This window comes from Emys orbicularis, chromosome 1, assembly GCF_028017835.1.
Source record: "Emys orbicularis isolate rEmyOrb1 chromosome 1, rEmyOrb1.hap1, whole genome shotgun sequence".
Classification (NCBI taxonomy): Eukaryota; Metazoa; Chordata; order Testudines; family Emydidae; genus Emys; species Emys orbicularis.
Genome location: NC_088683.1, coordinates 6,555,419 through 6,569,913, shown reverse-complemented (window position 1 = coordinate 6,569,913; position 14,495 = coordinate 6,555,419). Strand labels below are relative to the sequence as shown.

At 47.8% G+C, this 14,495-nt stretch overlaps 1 protein-coding gene across 1 annotated transcript in view; it reads right to left on the bottom strand.

The window, feature by feature from the left end:
• Positions 1-14,495, bottom strand: part of TNPO3 (transportin 3) — an 84,979-nt gene that overhangs the window by 31,630 nt on the left and 38,854 nt on the right. The window contains exons 4-6 of the mRNA XM_065400273.1: positions 13,500-13,656; positions 6,890-7,033; positions 2,181-2,356 (exon numbers count right to left, since the gene is read on the bottom strand). Coding sequence (XP_065256345.1) covers positions 2,181-2,356; positions 6,890-7,033; positions 13,500-13,656 — 477 coding nt within the window. The remainder of the gene's footprint in view (positions 1-2,180; positions 2,357-6,889; positions 7,034-13,499; positions 13,657-14,495) is intronic.

Genomic DNA, 14,495 nt, shown 5'->3' with positions numbered 1-14,495 from the left:
CAATTTATTCCAAAAACACCTCAATCTAGGGCAGTTCCTCAGATCTGTCACCTAGGATGGCTCAGGTGTGGGAATTTCCCTCACATCCACTGCAGAAAAGACCCATGCAAAGAATTCATTTAGCTTCGCTCCAACCGCCTTGTGTTCCAGGAGTGCTCCTTTAGCACCTTGATCATCCAGTGGCCCCACTGCGTTTGGCAGGCTTCCCACTTCTGATGTACTTAAAAAAAACGGCTGTTGTTAGTTTGTGTCTTTAGCTAGTTGCTCTGCAATTCTTATTACACTTTTACACTTGACTTGCCAGAGTTTATGCTCCTTTCCATTTTCCTCAGTAGGATGCGGCTTGATTTAGTTGGGGATTGGTTCTGCTTTGAGCAGGGGGTTGGACTAGATACCTCCTGAGGTCCCTTCCAACCCTGATATTCTATGGTTCTATGATTCCAATTTTTAAAGCTGCCTTTTTGCCTCTAACTACCACTTTTACTCTGCTGTTTAGCCATGGTGGCATTTTTGGGTCCTCTTACTGTTTGGGGGGGGGGGGGGGGGAGGGAGAGAATGCATTTAGTTTGAGCCTCTATAATGGTGTTTTTAAATAGTTTCCCTGCAGCTTGCAGGCATTTCACTTGTGACTGCTCCTTTTAATTTCCGTTTAATTAGCCTACTCATTTTTGTGTAGTTAACCCTTTTTGCAGTCAAATGGTACTGTGGTGGGTTTTAGTATTTTCCCCTCTACACAGATGTTAAATTTAATTACACTATGGTTGCTATTACCAAGTGGTCCAGCTATATTCACCTCTTGGACCAGATCCTGTGCTCCACTTAGGACTACATCAAGAATTGCCTCTCCTCTTGTGGGTTCCAGGATGTTCTGATGAAAGTGAAGACCACTGCCTGGTCTAAATAAGGTTCCTCAGAGTGAAACTTTAATACGTACCCAGGACAACTACGAGACTGTGGTTCAGGAGAAAGTTTATGACAACCATCTCTATAGCTGCAAACAGACCCCAAGAAGTCTACCAAAATCAGCCTCAAATGCATTCAGCACAAGAACAGGACATACAGTACCAGAATGGAGGGACTGTGCGACATCGTATGATACACAAGTACGTGAACCAGCTTTATCAGCCTTGAATTTTACAGCAGCATGTTACAGACAGCGAGGCAATTTGTGTTAGAAGACAGGATTGCTGTCCTTAAAATATCTTTAGAAAACAATTTGAGGGGCTGAGCTGAAAAGCAAAAACCTGTCCTCAAACTAACCAGCTTTGCTATTCTGTTTGAAGGAGGAAGATCAAAACCAAGACCACAGAGACAGTGAGGGCTGATTGCAGAATGTAAAGTCTCCCTGTTTACCATCTCTCAGGTCCAGAGGGCCGACAGCACAGCATTGTGTAACAGACAGCATGGCCTAGTGGGCTGAGCACAGGACTGGGAGTTTCACTCCGGAGTTCTAATGCTAGTTCTAGGAGTGATTTGGGATGTGATCCATGGAAAGCCACTACCCTCTTCGCCTCCATTTCCCCCTCTGATAGTTCTGACTTCAGAGGGAGGTAGCAAGGAACACTGGCCGCAGGGCAGGGGAGGGGGGGGCACTGCCACAAGAGATCTGCCAACTCACTTTCCTTCTCTTGCCTTTGTTTCTCCTTTTACCTTTTATTCTGTCTTGTCTATCTGCACTGTAAACCCTCTTATTGTGCTAGGCGCTGTACAAGCCGAGCGAGGCCTTGATCTTGGCTGGAGCAGCTAGATGCTAACATAATAAAACCAACAAGAGGGGCTCCTTAACGTCGGTACAGAACTCCGGAGACGGAAGGCATGACAAGTGCCAGGCTGTAGTGCTCCCAAGGCTCAGCCATTCCACTCTCTCTCTCATCACTCAATGAGAGCGGCACAGCGGCACGTCTTCTGCTGCCCTTTGATAAGAGCAAAGAAGAGCTGGGAAAGCACCAGCGCGCATGCAACGCTCCCTCCTGCCTGCCCAAGCTCGGGCTGCTCGCCCCCGGCAATTCCAGGCTGGTGGACTGTCGGCAAAGGGAAGCGTCATTAACTCAGCTGTCTCTGTTCCGTAAGCCATCATTTGCATACGACACTCCAGAGCGCTGCACAAACACGGCCGAGGCCAAGAATAGCGCTCAACAGACACGTTGACAGTTAATTATTGGCCAGGCTCATTTGCTTACTTGTCTAAATCCTCCCGGGCCACAGCCATGTGATAGGCGGCCTCCAGCGTCAGGACTCCCTGGAAGAGCTGCAGCGCGAGGGGCAGGTTGGTCTCCACGTTTTCAATGGCGTAGAGTGCCGAGCACACGCAGTCAGAGGCTGCCTCATGCAGGTTTGAGGACGTCTTGTCTTGTCGCTGCGGGACAGGAGGGGAGGAAAGGAGCCAGGTGACTAAGGAGCGATAAAGGAGCTGCACCTAACGAAGCTTTTGTTTGGTCCCAAATACCAAGGCACGTTTCTTAGTACACAGCTCTCCCCACACCACCTCCTTTGCCAGCCCTGCATAGCCTGCTGCTGTACCCAGGGGGCAAAGGACCTTCGCCCCACTGAACCCTTCTGGCTTCTCTACACGGCACAGAATGACTGAAATCTCAGGTCGGAGATATTTCAGCACCATGGAAAAATTGTACTAGCCCCTTTCTCCTTGGGTGGTGAAGGGGGGGGGGGGGGGGGAGAACGGGGACACACCCCTCTGAAGTGCGAATAAAATACTGGTTTTATTATCCTGGTGGCTTAGGGTGCCCCGGCCTGGTAAACATTCATGGCCATTGTGCAAGGCTCATTTCACAGAAGCTTGAATAGCTCCCATAGGGCACAGAGCAATTAGGAAAGGAGACAGGGCTGGTGTACAAAGAAGGAGAGAGGAGACAGCGAAGAGGAGAGGAAACAAAGGAATAGCCGTAGTCTGGTGCACACCTATAGATGCCTTTTCATAAGGGGATCCTCAAGCATTTTGCAAACATTAAATAATTAAGCAGCACAATCCCTTGTGAACAAGGAAGGGGAGGGAGGAATTAACTGCAAAAACTAGCATGAATGTAACACGCAGGCTGAAAAGCTGAGCACTCAGAAGTCAGAAAACCCCAGAGGAGAACAGTTTCTACTGCAACATTAACTCAGACTGGTTTCATGCATTAAGTGCTGTCTATTCCTCTTTCCATTGTTAAATGGGAACCTTAATTTGCATTTTGGTTTGCTTAGACTGTATCGTGCAACAAATGCAAAGCAAGTTACCCATTTAATAATGGCACAATAATAAAACATGAGACAATACCTCATCCATGCAACAGGTCTGAGCAGGGGTGAAAGTAACTTAAAGGACTTACCGGTACGCCGGAGTCCTGAGCAGGGGTGTGGCCTCAACCGGAAGAGGCATTGCCTCAACCAGAAGAGGTGTGGCCTTTCAAGATTTAAAGGCCCTGGGGCTCTGGCTGTGGGCCCCAGGGCCTTTAAATCACCCTGAGCTACCAGCTGCAGAGGCGGCTGGGAGCCCCGGGGCTCAGGGGCAAATTAAAGGGCCCGGGGCTCCGGCTGCCACAGAGCTCAGGTCCTTTAAATCACTGTGGGAGACCGGCTGCTGGAGCTCCGGAGGCGCTTTAAAGGGCTCGGGGCTCCCTGCAGCGGCTGGAGCCCTGGGCCCTTTAAATCACCACCGCGGAAGCCGGTCCAGTCCGGCACGGCGTACTGGCTCTTGCCGGTACACCATACCGGACCGGCTTATACTTTCACCTCTGGGTCTGAGCAAACAATGCAGGAGAAACCTGTACCATTTGCGAATTTCTGACTTGTGTGTGCTTAGCTCAGCTCTTCAACCTTCATGTTGTATTAATGCGAGTTTTTGCATTTAATTTTCCTGTTTTACTGGAGCACTTTGGGGTTTCCACACATATGGAGAAAGACTTTCCTGAGTTAGCTGTTCTAAGTTAAAGGTGTCAGAAAAAGGAGAGATAAAAACACTGTACTGTGCATGAGCAAAATATTAACTTAAATGTTCAGAACTTGGAAAATCTACAGCCAATTTTGTTTCTTTGATGAGGATTACAAACCAAGCCAAGTTTTATGCTTCTAGCCTGGAAAGTTAACAACGTTCGACTATTTTAAATCCCGTGCGGCTGGAGAGAACTTTATTCCAACACTTGCATAATGCAAACAAGTGTTAAAGGCACCTTGCTCAAAGCCTTACGAAACAATTCACCTTTAAGCATGGTAAATTTCAGCCTGGAAGAATTGTATATGATGGATGCAGTGTTGTAGCCATGTCAATACCAGGATATTAAAGGTGCCAGGTGGGGGAGGTAATCTCTTTTATTGGACCAACTTCTGTTGGTGAGAGAGAGAGAGAGAAGCTTTCAAGCCACCGATTCTTCAGGTCTGGGAAAGGTACTCTGAACGTCACAGCTAAAATGCAAGGTGGAACAGATTGTTTAGCATATTCTAAGGGACCAGCATAACTACTTATGCTAAACAATCTGCTCCACCTTGCATTTAGCTGAGACACTGGGAGTACCTTTCCCACACCTGAAGAAGAGCTCTGTGTGGCTCGAAAGCTTCTCTCTCTCACCAACTGAAGTTGATCCAACAGAAGATATTATCTCGCCCACCTTGTATATGATGGAGAAAGTTACGAGCACCTAAAAAGGAGATTAGTATAAAACCTTGAACGCAGCCTTAACTGAAGTGGTCAGTAACAGCAACTGCTAGCAATGTTCATTTCACAGATGGGGAAAACAGACAGAAGTTGAAGTCAAACTTACTTCAGGTCACAAAGAACATCAGTGACAGAATCTGGAATGGTATCCAGGAGCCCTGGCTCCCAGCCTCGTGCTCTAACAACTCGACCAGTGGTCCCCAAACTGTGGGGTGCACCCCCCAGAGGGGCACAGAGGAACGTTTGGGGGGGAGGGGCGTTCGGTGGCGAGGTCCAGGCCAGCCCCCACACTCCCTGCCCTGCCCCCTGCCACCCACCCCAGCTCCGCTCCACCCCCAGCTAGGGTGACCAGATGTCCCGATTTTATAGGGACAGTCCCAATTTTGGAGGCTTTTTCTTATATAGGCACCTTTTTCACACTTGCCCTCTGGTCACCTTGCCCCCAGCCCAACTCCGCCTCTAGCCCCAGCTCCTCCCACAGCTCCACTCTCAGCCAACCGTACAGTAATGGAGGGGGAAGCACAGACAGATTCCATTACTGGTAAGGGGCTGGGGCATGACAGGAAAAGTTGAAGCACCAGTGAACTAGACAAAGTAGCCTCTTAATAGAAGTTGAGAAAACTGACGATGAATGGGCCAGACCGTGAGAATAGGAGAACAGATCTACTAGAACTTTGTGAACTTCTTTTCAGAAGTATTGTCTGCCAGAAAGTAGAACCACTGGGTTTGCCAAGATTACAGGATCCTGCATGACTAACAAGGTTTCTGCAATCCAATGCCACCCCACTCCCACTCCAGTCCTGTCCTGTCCCAATGTACTATAACTGGAAACAGTACAGTGAGCCATTTCGTGACCCATCTGGGGATAGAACTGCTGAATCCCAAGCTACACAGAGGAAGGATTTGTGGCAGTAGGGCTTTCGACAGGAATGCAGCCGTAGGGAATAATGGAGTCCAGAGGGCGAGAAGGTGTCCTACCATCTGCTTTAATTGAAAATGTTCATGCAGCTCAGATCGAGGACTTTCAAATGCAGCACGAGAAGAAATTCATGGTTCTTTTCACTATCTGAATAGCTAGAGATTGAGACGGATGATGACCCTGAAGAAGGTGCAGGTTTTTCCCTCCTCTATGGTATGCAGCCAAACTGGAGAACAGGTCTTACATTCGCATTCTACATCTGCTGTGTTTTTGGCCCAGGGCCGTCACCTACCAATCCCCCAATAATCCCTTTGCAGCTCAGAAAACCAGGATTTTGTTTGAGTTGCTCTTTTCCCTGCCTATTTCACTCTAGAGAAATGGAGTGAGGTTTCCTCCCCAACTCCATGAGCCACAGCCCTTTGCTCAGTTCTCTTACTCAGTAAAGGCTAAAAATGACATCTTCAACCCTCCCCTTCAACATGCTGTGCTTGGGGCTAACTTCACCCCAGTCCGCTCACAAAGAACCTTCGCCATTCGCCTTCACGGTCCCTGACGCAGAACAGAATAGGATTAGATTGGAAATTCACAGAGAACATAAGCATCACCCCCTCCTCCACTTCCCTGTCCAGTCCCGAGTTCAGGATTCAGCATTCTGGGCAAGAACGTTTCCCCACATTCTCAGCACATCTCAGGTCAGCAATAGCAGCAGCTGGTTCCAGAGAACTGGAATCCTGAACTCGGGACCTGACATGAGGGCAGAGGAAGCACTTAAAAAGTATTTTTTTCTTTAGCTGAGGAAATTCGATGTTACCAAGTGTTAGTCATCTGGGACCTACCCGATTTTCCAAGTGCCACTAGAAGGCAACGAGCAAGGGAAGACGGGGAGTTCCTGGCCACTGGGAGGCTTGGCCAGAACTGGACTCTTGCTCTTAAGAGATTCCTGTGCTCCTGTTGACACCCACTTCTCCAAGTTGCCAGTTCTTGACAGCCTTCAGGCTGGAAATCTGGGGGGGCACCAAGCAGTGCTATTTGGGGCACAGGGGATGAGCTAGTGCGCAGTGAGCAGCACAGTGGGCTAAGAGATGGGCCGGGCCTCATACTCAAGACAGAGGAAAGGGCCCAGGAAGGGGAGTAAACTTCTCTTTATGACCTGCATGCAGGCCACCAATGAGCTGTCATTCTAGTGTGCCAACGTTTACAACAAATCTGCACAGGGATTCCAAACTGATTTCAAAGTTTTGCTGTTCCTCTCCTGGTAAAAAGTGACCACCGTTCTTCCCGGGCAGAGAGGAGCTCGTTCAATGGCCTGAGCGAATACTCACCAGCACCTCGAAGAGGAGGGACAGTAACTTGCTGTTGGCCATGAAGTTACTATCCAGAACTCCCAGATTGAACCAGCTCCCCAGGCAGCGGAAAATTTTCATCAGCATCTTCTCATCGTTACCTGCTTTCTCCACACAGGTCATCTAGGGGAGAAAGGGCAGGGATGGAGAATTGGTTAGAGACCCAAAGTTACCAGTTCGTTTCCACAAGCATGAAACCGACGCCCTCCTGTCTACATGTTTCTGGAAGCTGTGAACAGGGAGGATCAGCGTTTCAAGGTACGCAGCATCCATGACGTGATCGTTGAGGGAAGAACTGTATTTAAAAAACACAATTCCCTCCCCCATCAGTGTCAACATGAAGAGACTTGTCTATATCACTAAATGACACCCCCATGCCTAAAATCAGCCTCTCGAGAAAAGTGCATGGCAAGAAACACGAGCCACGTACCATAGCCAGAACGTCAGTCTGGCAGGACAAGTGAAGCAAGCACGAGATAGGAGATGACTTCAGACACACCCCCCCCCCCCGTCCTGCTTAAATAAACAAGCCCCCCACATGATCTAGGGACTGAGCCAAGCACGTCAATTGACTTCAACTGCAGTGACAGCGCATGGTGAGAAAAGCAGCCTGGAATATGTTCACCCGTCCACGGCACATCAATTTCCTGCAGGGTCCTGTCTCAAAGATAGATGAGCCCAGCCCTAATGAGCTTCATATTTGCCAAGTCTCAAGTTAAGATTTCCTTACACTCACTGCTGCAAAATACACTCGCATCGCTAGCTTCGCGGTGAGGGCTTTGAAAGGTAAAAGGCATCGTTTGGGCCCGCTTGAGGACACTCGTTACACTATCATGCGGTAAGAAACTGGGGAGTTATTTCTGACTGTGGCTGGGAGCCCTCAGACCTGGGGGAGGGGGACTTCTGTTGTTCATCAGCAACCCCCTGACAAGGTTTGCCAGGACCCATCCAAAGGGGGCCCTTGCTGTGCTAAGCCAGAAAAACAGCCTCATGTTTTGCCGACTCAGGGCTTGAGCGGATCCCATCTCCAGGGAGAATGGAGCCTACAAGTTTTACAGCTTTCCATATCAAGAGGGTCACGCTTACTGTTCACTTGATAGTCTAGTCCAGAAGGCTAGTAGCTCTGTACATTATTACAGCCTCTAGAGGACTCTTATTAGACAGAGGTTTTATTAGACAGTAGGGGGTCTATTTAGATCGTGGAGAAATCACACAAATTTCATGGGTTGGTCACGGCATAAATAGAAAATTTTGCAGATGTGTTACATATCCCTGAAGAAAATTGTGCGACTTCTCCTATAGCATTTCTCAAACTAGGGGCCCAGATCCAAAAGGGGGTCACAAGCCTATTAGGGGGCCGCAGTATTGCTACCCTCACTTCTGTGCTGGTGCTGGGGGTTGCGCTGCCTGAAGCTGGGCGGCGGCTGCCTGGGCACCTAGCTCTGAAGGCAGAGCGGAGAGCGGCGGCTGCTGGCCGGGCTGACTTAAGAGCTTGGCGCCAGGGCAGCACCCGCCGCTCTCTGCTCTGCCTTCAAAGCTGGGTGGCCGGAGACCAGATTTCATGGTCCATAATGCAATTTTCACAGCTGCGAAGAATTTGGTAGACCCCTAAATATAAGTAACTTAAAAAAAAATATCTGAGCTAAATCCTATGCGAGTTCTATATACAAGTTAAATCCCAGACAGACACCCAATTTCTTTTTGCTCTCCAGGCAGCTCATTAAAATGCCCACTCTAGACTTTGCAAAGGACACTTGGGTCGTCTGACCTGGTCCCCTACTTTGAAGCAACGCTCTTTGGCATGTTTATTATACCAGGCTTTTTGCTCTTCCTGAGCGTCGTTTAGGTTTTCTCTAGCAAGGGCTAACGAGGTTCAGAGGGTGTTTGGTAGGTTGTTTACAAAGTCTAGAATGTTAGTTCCTAGAGAAGGCGTAAACCCCTCCCATTGCTGCTTTACCAATTGTAATGGTCCCTTAACCTCACGGCCATATACAAGTTCAAATGGTGAAAACCCTAAACTGGGATGTGGTACAGCCCTGTAGGCAAAGAGCAACTGCTGCAACACTAGGTCCCGATCACTGGAGTGCTCATTTACGAATCATGGCCCCCAAAGTTCCATTAAACACACCAGGCAAAGCAAACACATGGGTGCAGTCTGCCTGGCAAAGCCAACAAATGACAGGCTGTCCCAAGGAATCACTGGCCACGACCTCCTCTCAGCAGACATATCTGCAGACCATCAGCAGCTATCACCAGAGACTTGCCACTGTGCTGCCAAAAGCCGCTTTTCCTTTCAGACTTCGGGAGGGTCATCGTGGTGGAACATGCTCAGAGATTCTACCAGTGGGTCCAGCTGGACTGGTCATGACCCACCATCAGCTTTTGACTAACCCAGGCTTCCCACATCATCTCTACTAATAAGCAATCAGAGAGACATGAGCTTGCTCATCTAACCAATTAACCAATCAGACAGCCGGCTTCTCTCTCTTCACAGAGAAAGTGCCCGGGGTGGCTAGAGCGAAAAAGAAGCACAACGTTTTAGGGGTAACATCTCTGCAGACCCATAAAGATAGAACTTAGGCTTTAAACTAGGTTGGAACTTAAACCAGCTAATTCTAGTACAGGCTCCAGGGTGAGGTTCTGTGGCCTGCAAGGTGCAGAAGGTCAGACTAGCTGATCACGATGGTCCCTTCTGACCTTAAAGTCTATGAGACTTTCAGAATCTGGATTAAAGCAACTGGCAAAATTAGGAACGTGTTCTCCATGGCCCTCCTTATACATGCAGGTGCACTGTATGGTGTGGGGTTTTTTGTTTGTTTGTTTGTTTTTGGGGTGGGGGAAGGGTAGAGAGGAAGAGCAGAGACATAATCGATCTGCCTTTGAAGCATTAGATGTTGGCCTCCATTGGACATGGGATACCTAACTGATTGGAACAGTGTGGTCTGACCCCATGTTCCTAACCTCCCCTGCTCCTGTTCTCGGCTATACGTTTTTGAAGTTTTAAACTAAGCATTAAGCTCCCAGTTAAATTTTAAGAGAAAAGAATTAAACTTCAAAAGCCGTTTGAACACATGAGAATGAGGAATTCTGGACAGCAAGGTAACAAACTGGAGTTGAGTGCAGTGCCGGGTCATACCACAGAACCAGGTTAACGCCAATATTATTTATACTCCTGGTGCATATTTTATTTGTCAAAATAATGCAATATAATCATGCTGGTTTAAATTATTTTGGTAATTTATTTAAACTACAATACAATGGATGGAGAATGGGTGTGGGGAGCATTGGAGAAAATCTCCAACACCCCCCCCCCCCCGTAATGTAACTAGGTTTGACCTTTTATTTCTAGTTATTAGACAACAAATATATGCAGCCATATGCTCAGTGTTACATCATAGGCAACTGAAGAGCAAGTGAGGGCTGGGGAATCAAACTCACAATTTATATTGGCTACTGACCATCTCCAAATAGGTCAGTAGCAAACAGTTCATGGAGCACATTTTGATAGGAATTTTCTTCAGTCCAAAAATTTAGCTCAGTTCTAATCACTAAAGCACCATAAGCATTTCTAAGGCCATACTGTCCTTTACACCACTCTGGCAATGAAAAGGAGACTTAAAACTTTTACACCTGTTTTATACTCCTGGGGGAATTCACAAAGACAATGGGAACAATTCACTAAGCAGGCAGGCTGCTACATTCTGCTCTGCTTGAGGGGACAGAGCCTGCCCCATGCCTACCTCCTCAGAAACACCCCAATGCCCTGCCCTTCCATGCCAAGCATGCTGCAATAGCAAGTGAGAGGGACAGAGTCTCTCTCTCTCTCACATACATACATGAATGCCAAGCCCTCCCCGCAGTGATTTACGTCTCTACTGGCTGCTCCAGGAGCTCAAATCGACCTGCCTGTGCTGCCAGGGAGGGGCGCGTGACCACTCTTGCAGCTTCCCTTTGCTTCCCCATCAGAAGTCATTTTTCTGCGGGGAAAGAAAGAAATCTGCAGGAGACATGAATTCTGCGCACGTGCAGTGATATAGAATTCCCCCAGGAGTAATTATTTAGCATCTTCACTGATGATCTGGAAAAAGGAAGCAACCAGCATGTTAACGAAACAGATGAAACTAAACGGTTGGGGATGAAGAGTGTGGGGGAAAAGTTACAAGCAGCAACAAGGACACAAATAAAAGGACCTAGACTGAAGAAATATGAGCTGAAAATAAAGTGAGATTTAACACAGGAGAGATATGGAAAGCAGGGGAGTCGAGACAAACAAGACGATATTGGACAATGAATTGGAGGTGCTTGTTACAAGATAGCCCAAAAAAAAAAAAAAAAAAAAAAAAAAGGGCAATATGCTCCATATGATTTGGAGATGCTTTTGGGCAGAAATACCCCATCACATTGCAGGAAGCCTCTTTATGGCTTGAGAGCACAACCCAGAATACTATGCCCAATTCTGAGCAATCTGGTATAAGAAAGATACAAACAAGCTGGAATCCAGAGAACAAAAGGAATTAGAAATGGGCAAGAGTGTTGATTCACAAAGTAAGGTTAAATATTCTACATATGGCACAGCTAAACAATGGCTAGAAGGGAACATAACTGTCTGCAAATAACAAAAGGTGTAGCATCAGACTGGGAAGGGAATTTGACCAGGGGCGCCGGACCAGGGGTGGGGGAGGGGCCAGGGCCTCAGCACTTTTAAAAGAGGGAAGGCGGGGCCTTGGGGGGCAGTGGATGGGACAGGGGGCAGGACCATGGTTCAGTGTTCCCCTCCCTTTTAGGGCGCTTCTGCCACTCCTGAATTTGACATCTTATGAAGTTCTGTAACTAGGAGTAGTGGAAAATTTAGGGTGAGCTTGGTCAGGTGATGGCATGATCCCCTCAAAGGAAGTGGCGACCCACATCACTGGTGTCATTCAAAACTGGATTCGACAAAGCGCTGAAGGCACCCTGGGGAATGAACCTGCATTAAGCGAGAGGTGGTTTTGAGGGTGGAGAAGAAGAGAGCTATGTAACTTAACAGATCAGTTCCAACTCCAGCAGCTATGAAAATGAGAAAAATTATGGCCAGCAGAGCTGAAGCAAAAGGAAAGCAGCTGGAGGAAAAGCTTGGGCAACAGACAGCAAAGCAGACACAGATGCGAAGGGCAGCGAAAGGAGAGAAGCAGAGAAAGCGTGGGCTGCAAAGCAAAAAAATCATTTCTGTTACCATCTAGTATAATTATAATACATCAAAATGCAATTCCATCTGGGATTCTATGATATTAACAGCCTTATTATGCACAGCTGGGGGGCATGTTGTATTTCCCATTTAAATAAGCAATGTGAAACGGTAAAAAGTAATGAGGAGCTCTGCATTAATGTGTATGGAGGCTGTACTTCAGTACAGCCTGGAGGGGGAGGAAGGGGGTCCAGATTGGTCTCTCCTGAGTATTTAGTTCAAATAATTTAGTAGGAAATGAGTAACGCATCCTTGGGAAAACACTGACCGAGTGGAGTGGGGCTGGATATATTCTAGTCAGCTCCTTTCAATCTCTGAACTGCTTTGGAGACAGGTTGATTCATTTCACCCCTCAAACCCAAGTCACAAGCCTTGTTGAGCACCAATGTCCTCAAGCAGTTAGCTCCGTGGAGAGCCCGAACTCTCCTCAGCGGCACACCAGTGGGAAAGCATCTAGAAATTCACCTGTGGATGTTGATTTTTCCATCTGCCACCATATCTCATCCTTTGGGTGAACACTACGGGACACTACATTGCACGAAGGGCGTGGGTAAGTCAAGAAAGAACTCGTGGTAAAAATAAGATAAATAAGATGGCCTTTAAGTAGCCGTAAATCCCCAGGTTCTTATTCTGACAAATCAATACCTCTCATTCTAGAATTACGTTAAAGGTTCTCTCTGCCACAGTCTCCTTTTATATTAAAATAAGATAAGTGAATGGTCTGGGATCCCTCATCTGTTTTAATCTACAAAGAAGGCCCTACTTAATTCACGATATTGCAGACCCCGCAATATTAGGCTTCCACCACAATTTCGACAGCAGGGGTCCCCGCTCTCAGCCACGGGCGGCCGACAGTGGAAAAACAACAACGAGCCTTATTACAGCAAATAATAATAATGATGACTTGTCCCTGATTTTCCAGGGCTTGTCCACAGCCCAGCCGCAATTCAAGTAGGGCCTGATGTCTAAATGCATTTAGTGCCAGTGAGGGCTGCTGGACTGACAGCCCAGGAGACTGAAGGCCTTTAAGCACTGCCACTCTTTGTTCTGTGCCAGTTTCCTCCCCAAACGGCCCCTCTCTGTCTCTCAAATCCTGACTAGCTGGAGGGGTAGTTAAGGCTCCATGACCAAACTCAATCCTTGGCCTACTGCTTACAGTTGGGGGCCAGCTGTGTTTTTTTGTTGGACTCTCATCCACTAGGGACTGAAGAGAGCAACTAGTTTCACATTGGCAGCTGTTAGGAGGCCTGATCGCTGCCTGATCACTTCCAACCTGGGCTAGATCTGAAATAGTCTCAGACTGTGTCCTATGCCACCCGAGCAGACTGATGTGTCACATGCCTGCATTCCAGGCAATCTACTTACTAGAAGGGAGATCACTGTACTGGAGTAATAAGCCAGGTCTTCAATGATTTCGGTCCGGCGGTTGGCGCCAATGCGCAAAGATCGGCTATTAACCTCCTCTGGCAGCACCGTGAGGATCTCCAGCAGAAAGGGCAGTGATGTCACGTCGTTACTGTACCTGAAGCAGACAGAGGGGCAAAGAAGTGAAACGGCACGGAGAAGAAAGGGGCTTGCCAACGTGCACAATATCCAACTCCAGGAGCGTCTAAGCACCTTTAACACCACAGTGGGAGAGGAGAGGAATCTCGCTGAAAGAGATTCCGGACAGAGTTGTCCGAAAACACATCATCTGGATGCACGTCAAAAGCAAACGTTAGGCTACGAAATAAATGAGCATTACTGACCCAGGTTTGGGGTTTAGTTCTCCTACCGTAGTCGGAAGTGCCTGTCAAGGAGGATGACAAAAATCTCTTGTTCTACAAATACAACAACTCAAGTCCTATCACACGTGCGCACACACACACGCACGCACAGAGCCAACAATGGCATCATGCAATCTCCATTTCACATTGCAGGGGCTTTATCGAGTAGAAGCTTCGCACGGCACCTGCAACATTTCACGACAGTGCAATGTGTATGTGCTGGCCTCATGCAGTGACAAGCGTTGCCGGACGTGGATCCTGCTTTGAGCTCCAGTTGCTCAGTGACAGTACTCAGCCCAAGCAGGAAGTGAAAGGAATGTCTCACGACACTAACCAGCTACCTCTGCAACCAGTTAAGATGCAGCATTGACTGGCTTGAGACTCCTGATCAACCCTAAACCAGAAGGATAAGCCAGCTATGCATGTGAGAAAGGGATTGTAAAGCAATATAGAAATGGAGCTGAGGAAGGCTTAGACTGGAGCCCTAAAAAAGCATGCACAGTTTCAATCACAGATATGTCTATAAACCGACTTGCCACTCACTTCACCTTGAACACTTCACTACTATAATTCAATTAGAATCAGGAGCCTCTTA